Source organism: Tauraco erythrolophus, chromosome Z, assembly GCF_009769465.1.
Source record: "Tauraco erythrolophus isolate bTauEry1 chromosome Z, bTauEry1.pri, whole genome shotgun sequence".
In the NCBI taxonomy this organism is placed as follows: Eukaryota; Metazoa; Chordata; class Aves; order Musophagiformes; family Musophagidae; genus Tauraco; species Tauraco erythrolophus.
Window position 1 is genome coordinate 27871965 of NC_141496.1, and position 26790 is coordinate 27898754.

Genomic DNA, 26790 nt, shown 5'->3' on the forward strand with positions numbered 1-26790 from the left:
TTAATGTTCATGTCTAACAAAACATCTTTATCCCCTCAAAAACACTGCTGTGTATATCACTACGTGCACGCTCCATCTGAAGGAGCTGATTTTCTCTCCAGGCTCACGGTGATTACATGGTTGAGCACTAACTACAATTACTGACGATGATGGGGAGAGCTGTGTGCGTAGCATTCATTGGTGATGACCAGACATACCTCCCTGGCACCCCGCCTCCCCTCCCTGTCCCCTGAAGCTGTTAATAATTGCCAATTTTCCTGAGAGGGTGAAGCAGGGGACTAGCTGTGCTTCACGAACTCCGGTAGCTCCATTCCCGTGCGCAGGGTAAGCACTCCAGCCTTCTCCAGGGCAAAGGCCGGGTGAGCAGCATCAGTGAATTTGTGCCTGATGGAGAACAGCACCAGTCCTCTCTCTGCATTGAAGAACAGCAGTCTGCCACCACTGTAATCCAACAGGATGCCGATCCTGGCTGGGTGTTCTGTCACACAGACATCGCTCATCACACCGGTGTGAAGAAATCGGTAAAGAGAGCTGCAGGAAAATGGTAACCAGAATACTGTGAGCCTCCTTATGGTGATTTACCAAAAATAACCTATGGCTTAATTCTCTCCTATTAACAGGTGGCTGCATACAGCAGCACATCATGTGGCAACAGCATTTTTCTCAGTATGTAAGTAAAGTGAATGTGGCATCACTTCAAAGCCCTGCCTGGCGTGCTGATGATCCCTTTCACTTGATGTCTTTCGTCTCTCAGGATAAAAGCAGACTTGCTGTAATCATATTCATCTACGTCTTTCTTATTATATGTCTTTGTGGGGATTTAAGCATGAGCTCTGCTTTGGCAAAACCCTTTGCATCTCAGATGTTTCATTTAGCTAGTTATGTTCATGCATCTATATGATTTCACACTAAAAAAAACAGACTTAGACCAAGAGCACCTTTACACCATTAACAGGGTTACCCCTTACAAACTTCCAAGCAGCCTGGTACCGGCCTGCTAAAGACTACCCCAACACCCTGCAGTCCTGGCACAGTCGTAGGTGGGTGCCTATCACTGTGAAGGACAAGGCAGGAAAAGACATTCCCTATGGGGGCTTGACACCTCCTGCAGATGGAAGAAGATTCTAAAAAGACTGCATTTATGGGATTAAACACACTTGCTGGGATTTTGTGAAGCAGTTCGGGATGTGAGCCTGGAATCACAAGGCAGTGGCAAATTAGTTTTTTGCTGGATGAAGGGCAGTAAACAAATCTTTTGAGATTAATTTTATTTTTTAAGATGCTTTATAAGATTTTTTAATTAAGAGGAGGTCTAAAGCTCCTTTGCAGTTGTCCTTTTCTTATTACTTAAATTTGCAGAAAGAAAGCAGATGGATCTTCTCTTGAAGCTGGCCAGCTGTATTTACATGAAGGGCAACTAACTTCTCAAGGAACTAGACTGACTCAGCTTTACCTGGTTTGTGTAGGACAGCACCGCATGCACCAGGAGGTATCACTCAGCCCCAGGACACTGCTCTGTGATATTGCCTCATAGCAAATCCCAATCCTGTAGCTTCTGCAGGCAGAGACAATGATTTCCCAGTAATGACATCCCCGAGCAGGCAGCAGTTCACCCAGGACTGAAGGAAACCTGTTTGTGGAAGATGCATACAGTAGAGTGAGTGCGGTGGTAGACCAACCATATTGTGATATTTCTTATAGTCATGTCATGCAGCAGCATCTAAAATTACTAATGGATTGCACTCTGTTCTTCTAACTGCAAGGTTTTCACAAAGATTTGAATGTTGTCTCTGAGAGTCATTTCATCTTTGCACTGGGATGGACTAATCTTAAAGAGTAAAAATAACGAAATTTTACCCAAAATTATATGAAGCTACCAAAAGGTGGAAAAGGTGACTTTGGAGGCAAAAAAAATGGACTTCAAATTTGGAAGGTTTGTTCAAACTGGAAAGTATGACTGTTTTAAATAAACACAGTGACAAACATCTTGTTCAGCTGTACAGTAAAAAAAGTGCTTAAACCAGTAACACCTCATTACCATTTAAGAAGTTGTATCAGTATGGCACAACTTACACAAGTAGACCTGTGCTTGTGATGGGACCAGTATCAGTATGCAAAAAAAAAATCATGTTTGCAATGGATGAAGCTAGCCGGGTACAACCATTCGAACATATCCTAGGAGCACTTCCTAGTTCTCCAAAGCCACAGACACTACGGAAAACGTTATTGTTGTGCTTTAACCCAGCTGGCAACCAAACACCAAGCAGCAGCTTGCTCACTCTCCCCCATCCCAGGGGAACAGGGGAAAGAATTGAAGGGGTAAAGGGAAGGAGACTCGTGGGCTGAGATAAGAGCAATTTAATATTTGAAATAAAATAATTTGGTATAATTGAAATAAAGTAAGTGGGTCCATTGCTCTGGCTATGCTCCTTCCTACTTGTTGTGCACCTGCACACTGGCAAAGCATAGGAAGTTGAAAACTCATTGATTTCTTAGTAACAACTAAAATCATCAGTGTATAATCAAGATTCTTCTTATACCAAATCCTATACTAAATCCAAACCACAGCCGTATTCAAGCTACTGAGAAGAAAATTAACTCTATCCTGGCTGACATCAGGATGGTTACCAATAATGCCCTCAGTAGAGGAGCAAAGTATGGAAGATGAATTACTAGCCACAATATATTAAAAAATAAGCCCAAAAATCTGGTCTTCTTGGGGCAGCAACAGATTGCTTTGAGACTGAAGTGCTCTGAAGGATTAAGCAGTGACCATGGACTGAGGCAAACCCAGCAGTCCCAGTAGGTACCGCTGCCTTTAACTTTCTGTCTGTTCCTCTGTGCAACACCGGACTCTTCCCAACACTTGCATCGATGCTGGCTTTATTGACATATTGCAGTGCTTGAAAGAGGGTTCAGTGAAAAGTCCTGGGGCTGCATGACTGAAACAATTCAGTTCTTCTACAAAATTAGTTAGCGCCATGTGAAAGCTACCTATAGGCAAAAATAAGAGTGAAGGACCCATCCTGAACCCCGCAGGGTGATCGTGTTCGTCATGCTGCCACTCACCCAGTGAATTTGGTTTTCTCAGGAAGGTGGATCACCGTTGCTTTGGAGGAGATTTGCAAAGCAGGATGGGCTGTGTCGCTCAGCAGGTGAAATCGAGTTCCTGGTACAATTCATGACAAAGAAACACCAGTTCTGAGAGGCTGGCAACATTAACATGAGGTGAATCATAAAATGTTAAACAACAATTATGGCTATCTTAACTGGACAGAGTTGTGCTTGCTGGCAGGTAGAAGGGATAGAAAATTGGGTGTAAATGCAAGGAGTCTTCCAAGCTGTGCCCAATTGGGACGGCAGTCTAATATTCAGAAATGTAGCTAGGTGATAAAGAAGTCTTCAGTATTTAAGAAGGCTAAATAATTTTCAATCAATTGCTTTTTCAAAATAGCAAATTTGAATTTTGAGGCTGATTGCGAAGAACCATGCATGATTTAACACTATTAAGCTGGAAAACTTAAAGTTTAAATAATCCATTACATTTTAAAACTGTCCTGCATGCTTCCTCATCCCTGAAACCCAAAGTCCGTAAGGTTTTAATTGTGACAGTCTTTTTTAAGGTCACGGCATCTTTTATCGGAATGTGCTTTGCCAAACTCAAGCAAACAGATCCCTGAAGAATATTTAATCATTTCATATCTCTGACAGAATTCAACATTTTTGCTTCTGAGGTCACATCAGTTTTACATTGACATAAATATACAAACTTCAACTGAAGTAGTCCCTGATTTTGATAGTTTTAAGTCCTTTTTATCTCAATGACTTGCTCACTTCTGTATCAGAAAGTTCAGGTGATTTCCAGAAGAAAATGCCATCTTTGGCTGCTTTGCCCCTCCATCCCGTTGTTTTAGCATTAGAAGGTGGTGATCTACCTTTAGTTGAGATGAGAGCTGCTTCACTTTGTTCACTTGTCCCAAATGGGTTGACAGTCCTCAAGTAGAAGAAATAGTTCACATTAGGTTCCAGGGATACTTTCAGTTCAGGTCTCTTTATACCAGCAAAAGATCTGCAAAATTTGAAGATTTTCATACATTAAAATGTATGCAGATATCCAAACCAGGAAAGACTAATTTGTGCAAACAGCTGAGCCACCTCACAGTATTATTGACTACGGAAACAACAGGCATCCTAGAGAAACTCCAAATTGGACAGGTGAACACTGTTTTCACAAACAACTGGGTAATGTAGGAGCTTTGTCATTTTACTCGAGGGATTCTCCTTATTTTGTCTGACAAATTTTCAAACCTTTGTCCCTGTACCACCTTCTCACTTGGGACAGTCATTTGGTGCGATGCTCACTTTGTGTTCATTTTGCAGCGTAAGTCATCACATAAAACGCAAGCAGCACAGAATCAAATTCTCTTCTGCCTCCTGTGAAAAGTCTGCTTTACAAAATGAACAAGATTTTGAAGAAAAAGAAATGTTTTAATTAATTCAGTTGCATGACAGTGAATACACTCGTTTCGTTTGTACTGTCTGGGCACATGCCCCAGGTCCAAATTAATGGATATTCTTATCCAAGACCTCAGAGAAACCATGCACTTCTTATTATGAACTCCAGGCTCACAAACTGTTCATTAACAAAGTCTTGGGTCTGTCCCCCTCATGGTGTCATGCAGTCTAACAGGCTGGTTTCACAAGAGGCAGCAGCAGGGGGACTGCTTTTGCACTGTGGAGTTGCTTTGACTAAGTCTCCCCTTTGTGGTGTCTCAACAGCTCCAGCCCTCGCATCCTCAGCCACTGATGTCTTGACACTATGCCAGAAAGTGAGAGTCAGCACCCACTCAATCTACTTCGCAGGCGCTTTGAAGTGCCAGTGAAAAAGTACTTTGGATGGATAGAAAGATGCTAATTTTATTTTCTATGTTGTCAGGAGTATGGAAGATTGGCTTAACAAATTCTTATACACTGGGTCCTGATTTTCCTCATTTTTCCTCATATGATTATATGAGGCATATATATATTACATGTCATATATAAATATATAGTATGATCATATGAGACAAAAATGATGCCTCATATTACCTATAGGAGGGAGACCATCCTGGGCTGCACAGAATTCCGTGATTCTATGATAATGGCAAAGCCAGACAGTATATATCCACTGCATTGTATGCCTGCAGGTAAAGACTGTTCATTTGCATAAAGTAGACAATTTCCTCCCAGAAATGTTTATAGGAATCTTCAAGGCAAGTATCTAAATTCACGAACAGGAGATGTGGCTTTGGAGAGCATGCAAGGCACTTTCTCTTTCACCTCAGGTTCAAGAGCAGAGGCCAGGATGGTCTCCCTCCTGCAGATAATGTCTCTATATGAAGCTAGATTAAACAAATTCCTGTTTCCAGCACTAATTACTGTGACCCCAGAGGAGGTAAGGCAGGCAAGTCAGCAGTCAGATCAAACTGTTGCTATCATCTGTAGTGACTGTTTTTCTGCATACATCCCACCAGAGAGCAGTACAACCTGAAGGATAATCAGTGCTCGTCCATCAGGATTTTTCACATGCCTGCCTCTGCTGCATTTATCACGTACAGGTAAAATCCCACAGCCCTACACACACCAAATTCCTACTAGCACCACATAGAGCTCTGTGTCTAGGAGGATGACATCCTGGGGAAACCGGTGCCTCACCCTTACTAGTCTGTAACAGCTATTTTGTACTGACAGCTGCACTAAAAGTGATTGAAAACATTGAGAAAAAGTACTGGGTGCTCCTGTGGCCTGGTTTTTTTTTTTTCAATTTGAAAGAATTTCAGACAGTTTGGGGATCTTGTGTGGTCAGCATGGGGGCATGCCATCTTTTAGGAATACGTTACATTAATGTTACAACTGATGCAGTAAACAGAAGTGGGTTGTCCAAACAAGGTTTGCTTCATCCCTGTGACTAACCAGAGCCCCAACCATGAGGGCACTTCAGCAAGGCACTGGGAGTTTGGCAGGCTGATGGGTTCTTACTGAAAAGTTTAGGGGAGAGGTGCAACCTGATGAGTTGCCTGATGAGAACCTGAGATCTTTAGACTTGAAAGAGGAAAAAGACTCACCTGAGTTATAAGGGACAATCAAAAAAGGAAAGATGAGTTGAAGAAAAATACAAGATGGGAACTGAGCAGGCAGGCAAATATAAAAGTGAGAGAAAATAAAACCGGGATAGAAGCAGAGGCAGGGGAAAAGAAGCAGGTACCTAAGCTTTGAAGAAATTTGTCCATGCTTCCTAGACAAGTCCCACCCAATCTGTTCAATCTGTTCCTTAAAAGCACCATCCTGACATCTTTAATGTGAATCTGAAGCTCAGAACACCAGAATGAAGTTTTGAGCAAATAGTTACAAGTGAGAGAAGGGAGGATATGCTAAGCTATTTGTTGGTAGAGTCTGTGGCAACACATAGATCAACATGTCTTAAGCACTGTGATGCCCTCTATATGCTGCTTCTTGTCTTCTAGAAAATGACATGTAAGTCAGTATCCTTCCAAAGAAATTAGGAGATCATCATTTTCACTATGTGCTATTTAACTGATGATTAGTTAATAAAACATAAAATCTTTACTAAATCCAAGTAGGCAGGTACATTCTGGAGTAATGAGTAGTCCTGGAGCTGTCATATTCTGGAGTCCGGATCCCAGAGCCTGGGTATTCAGAGATGGTTTGGGTCCAGTCAATTGCAGAATAGGGTCAGCCATCAAAGTCCAGACTTGTTTCTCTTTCAAATCTGAAATTCTCCAAATTAGAATTTGATTGCATGTTTGAATCTGAGAGCAATAGCACGCCTCTTTTCAGTTTTAATAGCGAGATAGAACAGTCTGAACTTTAAGCAGATCTGGTCAGTAAAACAGTGATCAGATTTTCAAATAGCATTCTCTGCTTGGTAATCTATTTTAGTCAGCTTTAAGCTAAGAATAAGAGCCTATCCATTTTAGCTACAATTAATGTTTAAAAAACAGTCCCGCTGCTGCCAACTAATGAAACAGAATGTGCCAACAAGAAGGAATTTCATTTGCAACAGTCTGAGCCAGGTCCAAGCTCACAAGAGGCTGCGTGCAAAGAAGAAATAGGTCTTGCTGTCTCCTCTCCTTCTGTCTAAAGGGTAGGGTGAAGGGAGAAAGTGAGTACTGAGGTCTCCCCAGCAATCACTGTAGTTTGTCATGCTTCAGGGTAACCCTGCAAACAGTGATGAAAAAGCAAGGATGAGGAGAAGGTACGATTACTGCTTAGTTTACAGCATCCAGGTCATGCATAGGAGAAGGGAAGGGAAAATGCATCCTGACTGTTGGGGGAAGCCTGTTTCATTTCCAAGCTCTTGTAACAAGCATTGCAGGTAGATCTTCAAGCTCACCTTAGGTATTGAATTGTGTAATTTTGGCCATGAAAGAAAGAGAAATTCACCTACATTTTTCAATGTCAGCTATTTTCTACTTTAAATACACTTGCCCACTTTATAGACGATTCGAAACGTAATAACATTTTATCAAAGCATGAGGCACCCTGGACTTTAGCCTAAATGTTATCATACCTGCACTGTCCCCACAATGTCTTGGTATCATGATACAAAATTCAGTACACAGAAATTCAAGCAGCATTTGAAGTTAAATATTTTAAGTATCTCCTCTTCATACATCTCTTTATAAGAGGAATCTTTACATCTCAAAATCCAGTCTCCAAATTTCAGGTACATGCTATTCAAAGCAGAACAGAAAGGAGTTACGCATTTCTTCACTTTTGAATTGCCACAGAATATTAGAGTAGCAGTTGCCTATTACATTTGTGATTTCCCTGATTTGGGGGAAATCTAATGCTGTGTTTTAATGCATGTTTCTCTCATCAACATCCTCATTTATTTCAAGGAAACAATGTCTAGAGGGTATTTTTTTAATATTGCATGAACCCAAAAAATGATATGCCTCACAGTGATTCAGAACACCCTCTGTGCTGTAATTGTCATTTCTACCCCCAAGATCCCACTGAAACAGCCCCTCCTGGTCTGTGCTGGTACCACTGATGCAGAGTTAGAGCTGAAAGTATGCAAGCTTCTCAAGATACCCATAGAAGCACATAGAAGAGGTGCACCATGAGAGGGAAAAAAAGCTCTTGAAGCTAAAAATAAAGAACAAATAACTCTGAGTTTTCTTCCAGCTGTGCCACATTCTTCCTTTCCTCTCCTCTGTCCCAGCTCTGGCTGTTCTGGGGTTAGATCACCAAAGCACCACCTGCAGTGGTCCTCACTGCTGTCTGAGATGGCAAGCCCAGCACAGCTGGAGGGGATAAAGAGTCCCTGTTTTTCACACCTTGTTTCTTGAGCTGGCAGGACAGTCATGTGGGCAATGCAATCGGAGGGAGGCTTACTCTCCTTTTTCCAGCATTAGACCTGCTGTATAAGTAGATGGAAAATTTCGTTCACTAGCAGTGCCAGTCTCACATTGGCGGAGAGGATGACACTCAGTCACTTCCACTTTTACAAACTCACCGCATACTGTACTAATTTCTGCCTCCCTGAGTCTTACAGATATCTCATGATGTGATACATGGTTTCCATCTGAACAGCCCACACACCTAATCCCTGGACTACATTTCTTGCAGTTTTCCATCTTCCACCCACAGCTCCATTGACTTCTCAACACAAAGAGGCTGAACGGTAAGAAAATAGCAGAGCTCAGGAAGCTGATAGAAAGATTTCAAAGCCTCATAAAGATTCTGGAAAAAGAATCAGCCCAGGAAGGAGCTTTAAAATCACAGCAGCAGGCCAGGGACTCGCTGTTGTAGAAGATTTAAGATGGTTCTATATGAAACCACGTCCCTCAGATGGCAAGCTGGCAAGGAGAGAACCCAGAGGGGAAAACATAGAGGTTTTAAATGGTATTTAGAAGGAAACATTTAATGAGGATTTATTTCCAGATGTTCTTCAAATTCTCTCCCAGGGAAGCTGGAACTGCTCCAGGACTTTTCCGAGGCCCTCCTTGGAGATATTCAAAAGCCGTCTGGGCAACTGGCTCTAGGTGGCCCTGCTTGAGCAGGGGTGTTGGACCAGATGACCTCCAAAGGATCTTTCTAACCTCAACCATCCTGTGATTCTGTGGCATGCCAAAGGCTACAGGAGGTTGGTCTAGACTAGGGGCTCCAGACTCGTCTCTGGCTGTTTGACGGGGCATTTCTCCCTCCCTGCTCCCTTGGCAGTGTCCCTTCCCTGGATGGGCTCCCAGGATGACATCTGTGAAAGCAGCCTTGTGGGATGGGACCATACTGCTTTCTCCAGGACTTCCCCTGGATGTCCATCCCCAACCTCTGCTTTCATGCTATGCTGTCAGCAGCTGCTGTATGAACTTTCTAGGATTGCTGAGAACTTCAATGCTGCTGCAAGCACGAGAGGCACAGGCTGTCAAACGGCTCCACATTTGAATGGTCCTCAAGATGAGTGTTGGTCAGGAAACCTGAGAAGGGCAGGTTGGATGATGCTTTGGGCAACCTGGTGTAGTGGAGGGTTTCCCTGCTCATGGCAGAGGGATTGGAACCAGATGATCTTTGAGGTCCCTTCCAACCCTAACCATTCTATGATTCTATGATTCTATAATTCTCTGACAAATTCCAAGCTTTCAAGGAAAGCAACCAGAAGAAACTACAGCATTTCCAGGCCCAAATGCTAGGTGTGCATAAAGACACAGTTTTATTCCTCCTGATATAGGTATTTGACATAGGAACTGTAAGCTCTCTACAGGTACTTCCGAAAGGTAGTTTCTCACTCTATCAGCTACATCAGGAATTGATTTCTGGTCCTAACTTGCACCTTCGGAGCCTTGGATAGAAGCAATACAGGCAGTATGCTCCGTCTACCAGTGGGGTCTTTTTTCCCTGGCTTTATGCAAAAATTTAAATAGAAATCTTAAAAAAAATTTCTCCATCACTGAAACATCTTGTGCCGTTACAAAAGACTTCCAGGTTAATCTCTGGGAGTTGCTTTTGGAAAAGGAAAGAGGCACATTGCTTTGGGGGAAAATAAGTGGTAAAAGATGGTCTGTGACACTGTAAAAAGAGGTCAGAGCCCTTCTATGAATGCAGAAATTTAAACTACAGCAATTTGGAGAAAATTCATGATTTTGTCCTGTGGGCATTTTTCACATTTGTCACAGTAAAAGGCCAGATTCTGCCCACAGGGAGACCAAAAAGTCAAATGCGACCCAGTATAATTATAAACATGTTATATTTTGCACAAGGTCACTTGAGAAAGAGAATGGGTCAGTTCTGGCAGCTTTTTGCCACAGTTATCAACACACAAGCAAACTGCTTGGTGTTATTGACACCTTGCTCATGGATTTCAGAAACTGGCACACTTTCTGGTTCAGTTTTGAGAAAAAGGGGCAAGTTAACAGCAAAGAAACTCAAGGGCAAACACATAGCACAGGTTTTGGGAGCAGATTTATCCTGACCAAACAGTGGCTTTAGCAGGTTGACAGGGACCTGACGGTCTCATGAAATAAGTACGAAATGGAGCAGGTTGTGGTTGCCCTCCGAGAGGCAGGAGAGCTGGGCAAAACCTCTCCTTCATTGAATTAATGCAGCACCCTGCTACTGTGTGAAAATAAGGTCTCCAAACCTGCAGATTTTTTTAATTTCAAGTCTTAGCCTACTTTTGTAAGGAGCAAGGCACACAAAATTTCACTGTCATTACTAGAAACCTGTGAGCATTTTAATCCATTTAATTAATTTTGAGTGCAGCGGGTGGAGCTCTTCCCTCTCTGCCACGGCTCCATGAAGTCCATGTGAACTAGTTCCTGGGTGAAGACCCTAGTCAAGTCTCCCTGGGAGATGAAGAAGACAAACTCAGCTGGGCTGGGGCTCTTCCACAGGGTGCTGTATGGCGAGTCACCCCGTCCTGGTTTCAGCTGGAACACAGTCAGCTCTTCTTTTCAGCAGCCAGAAGAGCTCCGTGTTTTGGTGTTAGTCTGAGACTTGTTCTGAGAAGAACGCTGACAGCGCACTGGTGTTTATAGTTGGCACTGAGGCCTCAAAAACTTCTCAGCTGCCGTGTTCTTGCCAGTGTGCAGGAGCACAACAGGATAGGGGGGAGCATGGCTGGGACAGAGGGTCCACGACTCTCCTTATGATTTGTACTTAGACTTAGGATTGAGGGCCAAACTGGACAATGAAGTATTCCATATCATGCAGCGTCATGCCCAGTATAAAAATGAGGGTCAGCCAGAAAAAAGGGCCTTTGCTCTTTCAGGGCTCTCACTTTCTACTGAATCTACTGGAATATTATTGTCATTGTTTTTAAAAAACAAACAAAAAATGCCAAGCACCAAGGACATACAAAGCATCACATAATTTTCTCTGCATTTCAACACAGTGCATGGTTTCATGGCTCAGTGATGTCTATGTCCCTCTTTGCCGTCTCCTCTACGCAAGCACAGACTTAGCATCAGGGAAACCAGAGAGGCTGTGGCACAAGCAGACAACATCCCCAATTTCAAAGCTGCTCTTTGGGATGCTCTTTGGCCCTTGTGTCACACCTGAACAGCCAGACAATGCTGAGTTCGGTTGTGCTTTGGGAGGGATCTGCCAGCGGATCCAGACAGTGCAGGTGGGTCACCAGTATCACTGGGTCACTGGTGTCACACTCACTATGCTCCAAACTGGCTCCTATGTTGTTCACAACAAAGCAGAGAGCAAACTGGGCCAGGCTCCTCCACCTCACTCCTTCCCGTGGAGCTCAGCTGCCTTCCCCTACCCTGCCCGGGGTTGTGGCAGCTGCTGAGCAGCGATTGCTTCCCTGACCAGCAGAGCCCTGCAACTTCTGGTTGACTGCAGACAGCACAATGTCTTCAGGGTTTTGGCCCCAGAAGAAAGGGATTGCCCAGTTAAGCAGAATAAAAAGGAAGTGTTTTTATGTCTCAGCCTAATCTCATAGATTAGTGTCCATTCTGTAAATTCCTCAGCACGCAGAAGCAGATTTCTTCCTCACACGGTGGAAAGCAGAATAATCTCTTGCATAATGACCCGCGGTCTAGGGGATGCTCGTTAGCAGCTGCCTAATCTGACCAAGCGGCACCTGCGACCACGGTACTGACCTGAGACCCTCTCCTTCCGGTGAATGCTGTCGGCAGTACTCCAGGGTGAAGGACTCCGCTGATGCCGAGCTGGTGTGCCAGCGGACAGTGGCCGTGTCCCAACACACTGTGCAGTCCTCAGCGTTGATGGTGGGGATGGCAGGTGCTGGGGACACAGGGACACGTTAGCAGTACTGTGAGGAGGGAGCCAGCAGCTGGAGGGGGATGCTCACAAGGAAAAGGAAGAGTCACCTCCCCAGAAACCCACAGGATAGTTAGTTTGCCTGTCCAGCAGTGATCTTTCATTTGTTTGTATTTCAATGGCAGAGGGCTACATTATGGGGCAAAAAATCCACGCTGGGATAGTCATTGTGACTATTTGTGCATTTTTGCGCAGCCTTAGAATGCCCGTGTAGATTTTTATGCCTTTCCTCAAGCACCTTTTCCTCATTTCTGCCGATCTTCAAGGAGCAGAGCACCAAGGCATCACCTCAATCCTGTCCTCAGCAGTCCCTGCATGAACTGCACCAGAAAAATGTGCTGCTGCAGAACTGATGGGGAAATGATGACTTTCTGCTTATTTATGTTCTGTTTATTTTTGCAATGCCAAAATTTGGTCCTGTAATTTCTCTTTTTTAGAGCCTCAGCTTAATAACTACAGGCTGAACTGCAAGATAGAAAACGGAATGTAAAATCGCGCACTGAATGCAAGTAATCAAAAGCTGTTGTGTGAAATTGCACATCCGACATCATAGGCTGAAAATGGATTAGTTGTATTCACTTGTTCTTTCCCTTTCCAGGGAACAGCAACATAAACGAACCTTATAATCTGTTGGTGAAACTCATATAAACAGCCTCAATACCAATCCTTAAATGAAAGGATATTAATTAAAAAAAAGTTGTAGAAAGTTATTTTTCTTTTAAAGGAATCGAGTGCCAAACAGGAGGTCTAAGACAAAAGTGGAAATTAGACAATTTTATGACAAAATAATGTTACAGAACTGCAACAAGCATTCCAGATGCATTCTGTTTTGTAAGAAAAATAATTTGTTTTCAGTAGAAAAGGAAAGAAAAACATCTATGAGTACGTATTGATTTCCTGGTTTAGTGACAACCAGGAGGTCAGCAGTTCAGGTTAAGACGTACTTGATGTTTTACTACAGGGATTACTAATCTAGGTATTCAGCAGAACGATGAGTGGGATAGATTCTTATCTGGTAATACATCTGTGTAGCTCCCTTAGCAATAATCCCTTAATTCTCTTCTGACATATTTGTTTATTGTCTCTTTTTAAATGCACCTGTTCTTAAAGAATGAAAAATTAATAGCTGAATCCCCTAATACCCGCATTCAGCAACTGGCACACATACATACTCACATTTATGTATGTGCAAACAGTCACAAGACATCAAGCTTTTTTTTAATTTGAAAACATCTGTTTAAAGGGTAGATGGAGTGAGCATACCAGAAAAAGTTTTTGCTGTGATTTTGAGATTGTTTTAACAAATTAACTGCAATTAGAATATATATCTGATTTCCTTATAATATTCCAGCACTCTTTTAAGTGATCCTATAAGAGATGAAGAGCCAAAAAGAGTAAGATCTTACTTTGTCCCTCAGATGTAGGGTGAGAATCACCTCAGTTTTGAACAACAGAGGAAGCTGCACTTACCCCTGTGTCTTTAGGACTTTCGAAGAGCCTTCATCCGGAGAACAAATTGAGACGGACAGGGAGGAGGGGGAATAGAGAGGATGCTTGCCCTTTAGTATCGTTCCCTCACAGAAAATACTGCTTGGAAACAGTGTGTTCCCCAGGGGAGGGGAGGACAAGCTGTGAGATTAGGAGGTGGAGGATCAGGAGACAGAAGGTGCTGGGGGGATGCTGCAGCAGGACCTGCCTGCATTCCCCACACCTCCCCAGGCACACTGCCGCCTTCGCGGGTGCAATCCCAACAGAGAAACCTGTGGGGGTTCCCAAAACCTGGAAGAGGCACCGCTTTGATCCACTATTAATGTGTATGTTCCCGTAACTGCATGTACCAGAAAATTATTTTCTTGTACGTGCCAACTTTTAATCTGAATTACTAAAAAGAAAGTCTAAATTCTTGCTTCCGAATTTATTGAGCTACTTGAAGAATCAAAGTATTCTAGCTTTATATCAGAGCAGCTGGGCTCACTCTGAAGAACTTCTTTCCATCACCAGTGCTCATCTTTCTGCCTTTGGTGTTAAGCGGATGCAGAGTTTTTGCATCAGTCAGTGCTCAGCAGTGTCTCTACAAGTCCATCCGGGGCTCAGTGCACTCCAAAAGGAGTTCACCTCAGCTTGAGGGAAGGTCTTTAATGAGCCCTTATTTGGTCTAGTTTATTTATTTTCTTAAAGAAATAGGCCAAAGGAAGGCATCAAAGACTCGAGGAAATTAACTTCTTAAGAAGGCTTCAAAGGTGAGCCTGACGCCAAAAGGAAAAGGCAGTTCCTAAAAACAATGGCTTTGAGAACCCCTTTTAAAACTGCGATTTAACAGCTAGTAATGAATGACTATTTTTTGACCATTTTGCAGGAATTCTGCACCATGCTCACGATTACACTGTTGATGCCACAAAATTTGAATTTCTTCTTTGAATTCTCTGGAAAATAATCTTTGCTAAGAATATGAACAGGAAATTGAATATCAAGGAGAATTATTGACAAATTTGAAGTCCTGTGTATTAAGCAAAAGGCTTGAAGCTGTGGTTGCTGTGAAGTGATTTCAACAATACACTCAGTGTTGTATGGAGTTATTTCATTACAAAATTTTTAAATACCCTTGCCTGTAATTTATGACTGCAAGAACGGAATGAGTGTTTTTATCCTGTAGCTTTAAAAACATTGTCTGGCAAGAGGGTCTCAGACACGAGATGATTCACTTTGCTCGTAATTCAAGAAGCAATAGTTTTGTCAATACAAATTATTAAAGAAATTAAAGCTCAGAAAAATTAATCAGTTAAATGAAGCTCATAAACAATACTTGTCTAATAACTCATCTTAATTTATACCACTTAAACAGCAGCAGAGCCTCTCAGCCACACCTGAGATTTACGTCCCACTGAGCTAGACGCAGCGTGTAACCTCAGTAAAGCAGGCCTTCCCTTGAAAAGTTAGAGATTTAAATCAATGCAACATATATGTATTTGGGAGGATGGCAGAGAGGCAAAAAAAATGCATCCGTCACCTCTATTTCCCACAGGAGAAGCAGCAGCAGCAGGGAGCAGCTGGGTGGCTTCCCCAAAGCTGCCCTGGAGCGCTGCAGCATGTTCAGAAGGGAAATTCATAATGTGCTGCCCCAGCACTCCAGTCACGAGCCCTGAGACTGGAAAACATCTTCAAATCTGAATGCCTTCAAGTTCCCTCCCAGGAGCAATTATGCTGCTGTTTCTTAGCAGAAAGGGAAACGACTGCGAGTTGCCTGCTATCTGCCAGATGGGCTAAATGAAGCAGTTTTTTCTGCTTCAGTAACGCAATAGACTAGAGTTGGTCTAAGGACCTGAAGCTTATAACAATCAAATGACAAAATAATGATCTCATGCCAAAATATATACATACCTGTTTTAAAAATGGCTTTTTCACTGGGTAAGCTACAGCCTGTGCCGTTCACAGCCATGACCCACACGCTGTAGCAGCGATCTGGCTCCAGGTCCTCCAAAATGCAGTGGCTCTCCTTCACCGTCACTCTGTACTCTTCCACCAAAGCTAGGAGGAACACACACACAGTGCGGAAGTCACGCTCATGTGTTGCACTAACATGTCAAAAACAGTCAATTAAAAAATCTAGGTGGCATTACTAGCCAAGATCTCTGTATTTCACTCTGATTCAGCTTTGATAGAAAGTTTCTGATGTGCCCTTGAGTTGAGTGCGCTCAAACCCCATTGATGGCAAGGGGAGATTATGGCCCTCAGTCCTACTGAGGACTAGACTGCAAATTTGAGACATAGACTCAGCAATTATCAACTCTGGCTTCATCATTCTGTAACATAACAATTTCTCATAATGCACTTCATAGCCCTTAGCTATAAATTAGCTATTACAAAAAGCCCTTAGCATCCTTTAGCATGCACACAGGAACCCACATACACACATGCACACACAGATTTGTGCAGAGCTCAGTTGCTTCAAGTGACTTTATGATCAGTCTGAGCTTTTTAATGAATGAGCATTTCAATCCTCTTTTCTCAATTTCACCATTAACTTCTGAAATATTTTAATGCTATTTTCAAAAAAATCTTTGTCTACATGTGGAAATACTGTGGAACTACTGATGATCTTTTCCTGTGAATTTTTTGGACTAAAACACATTTCCAAAGTATATGCAGGGGCCTAAAAACCTAACGAAGCTTGTCCCTTTGGGACCACTATCTGCAGTCTGCATGAGCACCGATGGGGCAGCACGGACACATCCTATCTGAAGGTCAAGCCACTTCATAAGACGGCACCTCAACAGGGATATTGCTGCTTCTCTGCAAACAACTGCCCTGTGCTTTGTTCAAGTTCACTAAAGACCATGATACTTATCTTGCATTGTGGGGGACAAAGGGCAGGAGAAGGAACAGCATCTACCTCCCTCTCTCCTCCACCATTACCCACCCTTAGTCCTACTCATGATGTCCTTACAGACCCTCTTCTCTCTGCGTCCTGAGTCCTCCCCTGCAGCTTGGCCTCCTCTCTGCTGACACCAGACCAGAGCAGAAAGGACTCCTGCTGTCATGAAGGCAAGACCTTACTCACCCCCTGCATCTTTGCTGGCTTGCAGCTCCTCCATACAGTAGACCTGGAAGCAGTCGATGGCGTCTCCATCATTCACAGCCCAATAGACAGCAATGGAGGTACTGGTGGCCGAGTTTAGCTCCTGAGGTATGACAGTTGGGGTCTGCGGGACTGAGAGCAAAGTCCCACATTGTTATTCACACTCCTGTATTTTCAGCCAAATTACCTGCAGGTGCATGAAGCAGCTCAGTTGCTTATTTTCACTCAGGTTGCTAATTTCCACAGAATAGTACACCAAGTACATGACGTATGGAATACTGGTGCAGTTTTAGAGCAATAGGTCCTCCTAAATGAGAATAGAAAAGAGTAATTGCTCAGTGTTGGTATCCGTCCATTTCCCTCATCAGTCTGGACAAAATTAGATCCAGTCCCAGTACTGGGATCATCGGAACCCAGTGCAAAGTGTGTGCCTATGCCATGCCGATGCCATGCCCACCTCTTGGGGTCTTTGCCCATGGGGCAGGACCATCACACAGTTGGGTCATGGCACAGCTGTCCAAACTCCAGCAGGGAGGCTGCCAGGGCTGTGACAATCCCAGACTCATAGAGCTGCCATATAGCTCCAGCGATCTTTCTCCTTTCCCCAAGGGACTTGCTCCCTTCAGTCATAGGGAGAGCTCTCCAGCTCTGCACTCCACTTTGAGGCACACGTACTGATTACACCCCAAGAGACTCCTGATAACTTCAGGCTGCCTCCTCAGAAAGGCCAGAAGTCCCTAGAGCCTAACACAGGCACCTTTGGGTGACTGCATTCTCCATTACCTGACCTTGCCCTGCAGCACAAGCACCAGAGAAGAGGACACCCTATGAAGAAGATGCCCATGAAAGCAAAGACTGAAAGCACTCGTTTGTAGCAAACAACACAGCTTAGCTCACTGGTGGGGAGAGGGAGCTTGCAGAAGAAGGAAGTTTCCTCCAGAGACACATGTATGTAGCTGAGCTCAGAAAGGTGGCAGGGGAAAGGATCTACCACGCCAGGAAGGAATTCATGCAGTGTGTCGAATCCACTGAGATCAACAGCAGCTGGGATACGCTTTAGGTAAAGGAAGCTTTGGAGCTCCCGCACTACTAGCCTGGGGAGCAGGAGGCTCCTTGCAGCCTTGAGCCACTATCCATCATATTTCAGAAGTCGTGGCAATCTGGTGAAGTTCCCAATGACTGGAAAAGGGGAAACATAGCCTCCATCTTTAAAAAGGGGAAAAAAGAAGACCCAGGGAACTACAGGCCAGTCAGTCTCACCTCTGTGCCTGGCAAGATCATGGAGCAGATCCTCCTGGCGACTATGCTAAGGCACATAGAAAACAAGGAGGTGATTGGTGACAGCCAACATGGCTTCACTAAGGGCAAATCCTGCCTGACTAATTTGGTGGCCTTCTATGATGAGGTTACAGCATTGATGGATAGGGGAAGAGCAACTGACATTGTCTACCTGGATTTATCCAATGCATTTGATACTGTCCCACATGACATCCTTATCTCTAAACTGGAAAGACATGGTCTTGATGGATGGACCACTCAGTGGATAAGGAATTGGCTGGATGGTTGCTCTCAAAGAGTTGTGGTCAACGGTTCAATGTCCACGTGAAGGCCAGTGACGAGTGGTGTTCCTCAGGGGTTGGTACTGGGACCAGTGCTATTTAACATCTTTGATGGAGACATGAACAGTGGGATTGAGTGCACCCTCAGTAAGTCTGCAGATGACATCAAGTTGTGTGGTGTTGTGGACACACTGGAGGGAAGGGATGCCATCCAGAGGGACCTTGACAGGCTGGAGAGATGAGCCTGTGAGAACCTCATGAAGTTCAACCAGGCCAAGTGCAAGGTCCTGCACGTGGGTCGGGGCAATCCCATGCACAAGTACAGGCTGGGTGGAGAATGAATTGAGAGCAGCCCTGAGGAAAAGGACTTGGGAGTGCTGGTGGATGAGAAGCTCAACATGAGCCGGCAATGTGCACTGGCAGCCCAGAAAGCCAACCACATCCTGGGCTGTATCAAAAGGAGCGTGGCCAGCAGGTTGAAGGAAGTGATTCTGCCCCTCTACTCAGCTCTCGTGAGACCCCACCTGGAATACTGCATTCAGCTCTGGAGTCTCCAACACAAGAAGGACATGGAGCTACTGGAACGAGTCCAGAGGAGGGCCACGAAGATGATCAGAGGGCTGGAGCACCTCTGCTATGAAGATAGGCTGAGAGAGTTGGGGCTGTTCAGCCTGGAGAAGAGAAGGCTCCGGGGTGACCTTATAGCAGCTTTCCAGCACCTAAAGAGGTGCTACAGGAAAGCTGGAAAGGGACTTTTTCCAAGGGCGTGAAGTGATAGGACAAGGGGCAATGGATTTAAACTGAAAGAGGGCAGATTTAGATTAGATCTAAGGAAGAAATTTTTCACTCAGAGGGTGGTGAGGTGCTGGAGCAGGTTGTCCAGAGAAGTTGTGGATGCCCCATCCCTGGCAGTGTTCAAGGCCAGGTTGGATGAGGCTTTGGGCAACCTGGTGTAGTGGAGGATTTCCCTGCCCATGGCAGGGCGGTTGGAACTACATGATTTTTGAGGTCCCTTCCAACCCTAACCATTCTATGATTCTATGATTCTATGATTAAGTCCACCCCTGCCCAGAAGTGGACTCCTGCTGCAGGTGCACTACCAGGTGTCCCTGCCTGGCATGGTCATTTTCCCCACAGACCCACTGGACAGAAGATGCTTAGTGCACAGGTGACCCTGAGCTCTGCCAAAGCAACCTCCCCCACCTCCTGGAGAATGGGGAAGGGAATTAAAGGGGAAAAGGGAATGAGACTTGTGAGTTGAGATAAGAACAATTTAATAGTAGTAGTAGTAGTAGTAGTAACAACAATAATAATAATAATAAAGTAATAATTATAAAATAATAATGATAAATGAATATATATATATAAAATGATAATCATATATACAAACAAGTGATGCACAGTGTTAACTGCTCACCACCCAGTGACCAACGTCTGCCCCGTCCTGGCAAGTGATCTTGAAACAGATAAGTCCTGATACTGCAATCCTGGATGAGTGAGAGGCCCAAAAGAGAGCAAGAGAAAAAGATAGGACTCCGAGAGACAAAGAGTCCAAGAAGAGATCAAGACAGTCCCCCGAGAGAGAGAACAAACCTAACTTCCTGGTCAACTCTCATCTATATACCAGGCATGACGTTGCGTGATGTGGAGTTGGTCAATTTCGCCCTCAATCCAAGTCTAAGTTCAAATCACAAGGGAAGTTGTGGGCCCTTTGTCGCGGCCATGCTCCCTCCAGACTGTTGTGCTCCTGCACACTGGCAAGAACACAGGAAGCTGAAAGGTCTTGGATGCCTCAGCACCAACTACAAACATCAGTGTCCTATCAACATTCTTTTTGTAACAAATCCCATAGTAAATTCAAAACACAGAGCTATTCTATCTACTGAAAAGAAAAACTCTCTCTGTCCCAGTTGAAACCAAGACAGACAACCAAGAGCATCGTTCAGAAAGAATGCTTCCAAGAGCTCCAAGGTTCCCTAAATTTGATAAAAATTTGTCTCCTGATTGGCACAGATCCATCCCTGATGAGATATTGTTCCTCCTCTACGATTATAGCTTAAAAGGGAGAGGAAAGAAAGAAGCAAAAAGCCCCAAAAGATGTTCATTGTTAACATGATTGCAGGGAACGAAAATACATGGTTCTATTTCTTCACCCAGTAAATTTCCATATTGCATGAATTCTCTTAGAATCTCAGCAGAAAGCTTTTGCTTTTTTTTCAGTTATCTTCACAGTAATGATGATAATCCCCTGTGGCATGAACAAGGCAAATGCAGATGCTGGCTGTTTCCTTATGATTTATACAGAGAGCTACCACTACAGTAGGATTACATCTGCTTCTCATTGAAAAAAATTGTCCTTCTCATTGCTAAAAACAATCTGCATTTTGTCTTTTGACTGCATCTAGAGTTGGTCAATTTAAAAATTTATCATCTTTAGGCAAAGACTTCCCTTCAGTCGACCCAGTGGGAAAACCAACTTTTTTTTCCCTGTGAAGTTGCCTAGAAACTGCTATTTATGATCACAGAAACCCCACAACTGCAAGATTTATTATTATGCCAAACCTGAACAGAAGCTAGCTTAATAAATGAAACCTCTGAAAAAAAATGTTATAGATGAAAATTCAGTTTGTTAACATTGAGAAACATTTGATTTCTAATTTCTTGTAGTATAATACGAAACAAGCTTTTGAAAGAAAGTAATTTAAAAGCAAGAAGTTGAACTATTCTCTTCAGAAACAGAATTTACATGTTATCAAAGTGCTGGTCTCTTTTAAAATGAACTTTAGTCAAAGAAATGAGATATTTGTACCACAAGTTTGACTAAATCATATTTTTCAACAGAAAAGTGACAGTTTCTCATCAGTTCAGCTTTCATTGAAGTGCTGTGGTGTAAGGAACCTTTTCCTTTATGTCACCTAACCTCCATGGCCTCCAGGAGAAAAAATAATAATCCCAAATATTTTATCCAATGTAATAAGAAGTAACATTTCCTTGGCTTTGTGGACTTGAAGGAGGAGAGTGGTTACATTTCTCTGTGACTTTAATGGAAGATTGTTGCAATCAGCAAAAGTCCTCACCTTCAGATATAAAAGGGCAGGACTCACAGCAGAGTTTGGAAATAGTGATTTTTCAGTTTTTAAATTTTACCCGCTCTTCTAGTGACACAGCCTGAGTCTTCCTGGATGACTTCCTGGATGACTTCCTGGATAACCTTGCCAGCAGGTGGCAGCCCCGGAGGAAAGAACGGTTGCACCCATGGGACTGCAAGCGGGAGGTTAGGAACTAAACCAAGGCACACACAGCACATTTGCACCACTAAGCTAACTCTGGCTTAGAGCGGGTTACAAAAAAGGTATTTTTATCTGATTTCTTAAAGAAATGGGGCTGACATAGCGTCGCATGCACAAGTGCCTGTCCAGCCTCACCTGAGAAGCTTTGAATGGCACAGGCAAATTCGTACAAATCTGACAAGGATGTTAAGGTCTCAGAGATATTTAGTTCCTCTAGGTCTAATAAAAGCAGTGATCTGGAGGAGAGAAACGATTTCCCCACAGTGACACTGCTGAGCAAGCTCAGCTCTTTACTAGACACCAGAAAGTCTGCGCAGGACAGCACTTCTCCAATGTCCCATTAGACACCTGAAAATCCAGCAAGGAAACAAAGCATCTTAGGTAAACAGAAACCGACACCCTAGTTGCATTGCTGAGAGACCAAACACAGGAGAAAGAGGCATGGCTTGAGAAGCCAGAGTGACAACAACAGCGGTGGTGTATGTGATGGTGGGTGGGAGGTTACAAAGCGTGACAGTGAGATGCAAACTTTCAAAACAAACCTGGGTTTCGGTGCTGACAAACTCTTCATTGACAGCTGTCCAGATCCAAATAATTTCTATAGGTATATGTACAGGCAGAGCAGAAAGCCCCCACAGACAGGGTATGAAATATCATACAGGATATGAAATATCAGATAGAGATGAATAAACCCCTTTATCACGTGCAATTTTCACCACCGCCCTCTGAAGCAGAGGCTTTTTTCAGCTACAGTTAACCACTTTCCATTCACGTCTCATGTGGGTTTCAGGTGTCTCTGTTTGCTTGGCACAAACCCAGGACCCCTGACCGTCAGCCAGACCCCCTGCTCTCCTCCTCACGCCAGCAATGTTGGGGCTGCCCCCCTTGGAGGAAGAGAGCTCAGGAGACACTTTGATTGCCTCTTCTGTCCCTGCCTGCAAGAGAACAGCAGCTTCTTTAGCCCTAGGAGGTTTACAGACAGAGACCTTCTCCTAGTCTGGGGTACAGATACGATGCAAGAATCCCCCACATTATCACTTTCCCTCTGTTGCTCATCTTAGTGTCCTACTATAAGCCAAACACTTGTGCACAATTAGACTTCATTTTACATTCAGCTCTGATTGCTAATTACATGGTTTGCAAATTTATACTTCTCAAATAGATTCTGTTTTTAGCTTCATAAAATTTCCAAAGTATTGCCGAAACGTTAGCTTTTGTAAAGATGATGTTCAGAGATGCTTACCAGCCACGTGTTTTAAGGAGTGCTGGTTGCTTTGTCCTGGACTGTCCGCATAGTGCTCAAACAGTGAAAAAGCACTGGGCACCTTTTCTAAAGAGAGAGTAGTATCCATCGCAGAAAGTAACCTATTTGGAAGAAAACACAGAGCCATAAAAGTCCCTTGTGGCATCACAGATTTTCCAAAGGCCAGAAGAAAATACCATGCAATGTATGCTTCTCTAAATATTTCCCATGAATTTGAGGACAACATGCGAGAAGAAGCTGTTTCCCTGATTTTGAATGTTTAGAGCACACTGTGATTTCGGATCAGGAGTGCAGACAGAGGGCACACGGTCTGTATAGACTTGACTCGTGAGAACATGAGGATTTGAAGTTCACAGCAAGACTCCCAAGAGCACAGGAGTTCGGACTTACTAGCGCAGTGCCTTTAAAGGTTACAAACCTTAGAGCTAAATTACAGCAGCTGACTCCAGAGACATAATGTAAAGCAGCTGCTTGTGGCAAGCAAAAAAAGCACAAGAAGGAAGATGGATTCCACTTAATTAGCCCATACTTGCTGAGTTCATTATAGGAAAAAAAACCAACATATTTTTAACTCTGAGGCAGAAACAGCTTCAAGGAAGTGAAAGATTAGTTTTTTTTCGAGGCAACTGAATTTTACCTTTCTCCCCTTCTTTTTTTTCAGTCACCAAATTAGTTAATTATGCATAATTATCTTAACAAAGTACAACAAATATAAACCATACTTTCTTTAGAAAAACATGCACTCTTATATAGACTTGTTCCTAACTTTTTTAGCAATCAGGTATTATCAAAGTAACAACCAAACCCATGCACAAAACAGAATAAATTTAGTGTGTAAGTTAACAAACAAAGACCAAGTATACAGAAAGTCTTGGAAAATTGTTTCATCACATGATACCTGCCCTCTTCTTCTGCGATAAACTACATGCAGATATGTGGCTGAACTGTCACTTTTTGATTTAGAACAGGGGAGTCCAAACATATAGTCCTAATTCTGCAGATTAATGGGAACTATGAAGGAGTGTTTGGCACATTCTCTTCAGGTCATTCTCCTGTGGTTGTAATTTGACCACAAACTGGAACCCTCGTGTCATTGTAATACCCCAGTCCCTGAATATGTGTCAGCATGCATATTGCTGGGATGGCTGAGGCAGCGCTGACAAGGGTATGTTTGATACACACCACATAATGCCCGGGCCCTTTGGGCAAAGTCAGAGGTGGTAGTGCGGGCAAGGCAGGTTTGGGGGCTCACGTAGGAGAAGCCTGCAGCCAGCCTGTCTGAATATTTGTAGTTTACCTTGGAAAATTTACTGGGGGAATACGGGCTTGTAATTGAACACTTCTCTCATAAATGATGGGTCTCACCAAAACGATTCCCTTGAGGAAATCACTGTTTCCTCAGTGATTTGAAACTGTTTGCGATAGCAGGTATTTACCAGTATGTGCAGGTGGGCCAGGATGCAACTGTGATGAGGCAACAGCCCTCTGAAATATCCTGAATCAGGGGGTGCCAATGAAGAGACATGGAAAAACATCAGCCCATGGTCTCCTGCTAAGCTTTTGAAAGCTACTTAATCTCATTTTTTTCTGGAATTGTATTCAGAAAGATAGTCCAACAACCTCAGCCGTGTGAGCGAGGCTTTACATTATGACCTTTCAGAGACCACGTAATACAGAGCCAGACTACTGAGAAAAGAACGTACCAGTGAAGTCTAAGAGATGGAAGCATGGACAAAACGGGTTTTTTTAGTGTATGTATGTATGTATAACAATAAATACAAGGAACATCTGTTTAAAAATGTCTGTGTAGAGATTTAAAACTGAGCTAACATTTTAAAATGCTACTTGTTTAATTGATGTATTAGAGAACACATGCAAAACACTTCAAAATCAGTCAGTTACAGCAACAAGCGTAAAACCTTTTCTCTTAATTTCATTATTTGCAAGGTTTATAAAAGTAGCTACGAATATTAGCAGTGTGTTTTCAAAGCTTGCAAATATAAACGAAACATCCAGCATGATAGGTCCGGTATACACTACAGTACACGTAACCCATACTTCATATACCTTTTATTCAATTCTTTAGATGACTAAAGGAGGAAAAAAAGAAATGTATTAACAGTTTTCAAAACCTGAAAATTTTGAAAAGTCACTACTATTCACAGTCACTACTCTTCACAGTCATGAAATACACACGACTTTATTGACTTGATGTTGTCTGGGATGCTGCTCATTCACACCAGCAGAGAATTTGGTTTCTTAAGAATATTCCACTTCAAAGCTCTGTCTCAGCAGGCTTTTAGAGTCTAAATCTGGTTTTAAACTCCTGGGGGGTCAGTATTCAATATCCAGGTTTAAAGGCCAGAGCACAGTCAAACACTTTCTTCAACCAAGGCTTTTACAGAAAGAAATCACTTGCTCATTAAGAACACTTAAATCCAAATTCTATCTGAAATCTCCTTCATAACTTCTGGTTACTAGAACCTGTGTGAGATTTGTACTCATGGAGAGAGTTTTTCCTATGCTCCATGAATCTTCAGCTAACACTTCCTGACTTGTGGTCAGAAAAGTCTCTGTCCCCTATCAGCAAGACAAAGGGGCAAGGAAGCTAGTAATTTTCCCACTCCACAACAGAATTTCAGATTACAAAGTTATCTTTTTGCCAAAGCACTGATTCAGCACCTCACAAAGTTCAGGAAAATAAGATATATTTCTCCTCTGTCCCAAAATAGCCCACCTCCCATGGCATTCACTTGGTTCCAGGATACTAAGAGGTTGCGTATCTTGGAGCAAGGGAGAAAGCCAAATACTGCTCCACCATTTCCATAACTGCTGGTATGTGGGCTGGGGGCTTGCATATAGAAATCTGTTTTATTTTGTACAAATGATCAGTCTTTAGACAGTAATTTGAACTTTTCACTTCTTACATCCCAGGGTAGTTTCTCTGCAACTTCCAGACTACCTGCTAGTTCCACAACGGTACAAGATTATTGTCCCAGAAATCCCATTCCCTTCAAGACCGCTGACACACTTCTGTAAAGGAGAAAGCATCTCAGCTCGCTTTCAGACAAGTCTTGCTGCGCAAGAACAATCTCGGAGGACCCAGGCCGTTAATGATTAACCTGCAAGACCCTCTGACAGCAGCTTACGACTGACAGCTGTATGAGCCAGGTCACTCAACTCATGCAGATTCACAAGGGATGTTTTTTTACATCCAGAAAGGACCACTACAGACATGCACATTCCTAAACCTAGCCCATTGCTGTCGTTTATCCCCAGCTAGCAGCTAAGCACCACACAGCTGCTCACTGTTTTTCAGCAGTAAACATTTATCACAACCTCAGTAATCTGAGTGTGTAACTACTGTCTGTGCCTGCTCATTTAAAAAAATAAACAACAAAACCCCCATAACTCAGTAACAACTCTGCTTTAGGTTTTGATAATTTCAATTACACTTTCTTGTTTCATCTTTAGTTTTCATACAGTAAAGCATCTTTTACTATAACATTTTTTGCTCGTCGCTGGATAATTACTTCTAGATAAATTATCTATGTGTCTCTTAGCCTTCTCCTGACAAAACAAAACAGAACCATTTCAATGTCATAAGGCACACTATTATCCTATGCATCATCTTTCCAATTCTCTCTGAGCATTCATATGACAAAAGCAAATTATGTAGCTTGCAGGATCTAGCTATCTTAAAAAAACCCAGGAAAGTAAATAACTCATTGTCAGCCTGGGTACCTGTAAGTGCTTTCCTAACTAGTATTGTAAAAGCTACAGTATGAAAGCCATTTTTACTTA

At 43.1% G+C, this 26790-nt stretch overlaps 1 protein-coding gene across 3 annotated transcripts in view; it reads right to left on the reverse strand.

Annotated features, from left to right (window-relative positions):
* Positions 1 to 278: 278 nt before the first annotated feature.
* Positions 279 to 26790, reverse strand: part of CMYA5 (cardiomyopathy associated 5) — a 50201-nt gene continuing 23689 nt past the window's right edge. For all 3 annotated transcript variants that reach the window (XM_086629604.1, XM_086629602.1, XM_086629601.1), the window contains 9 exons: positions 25054 to 25076; positions 22966 to 23087; positions 16856 to 17005; positions 15676 to 15822; positions 12117 to 12261; positions 3936 to 4069; positions 3070 to 3169; positions 1454 to 1630; positions 279 to 531 (listed from right to left, as the gene is read on the reverse strand). In XM_086629604.1, coding sequence (XP_086485730.1) covers positions 279 to 531; positions 1454 to 1630; positions 3070 to 3169; positions 3936 to 4069; positions 12117 to 12261; positions 15676 to 15822; positions 16856 to 17005; positions 22966 to 23087; positions 25054 to 25076 — 1251 coding nt within the window. The remainder of the gene's footprint in view (positions 532 to 1453; positions 1631 to 3069; positions 3170 to 3935; positions 4070 to 12116; positions 12262 to 15675; positions 15823 to 16855; positions 17006 to 22965; positions 23088 to 25053; positions 25077 to 26790) is intronic.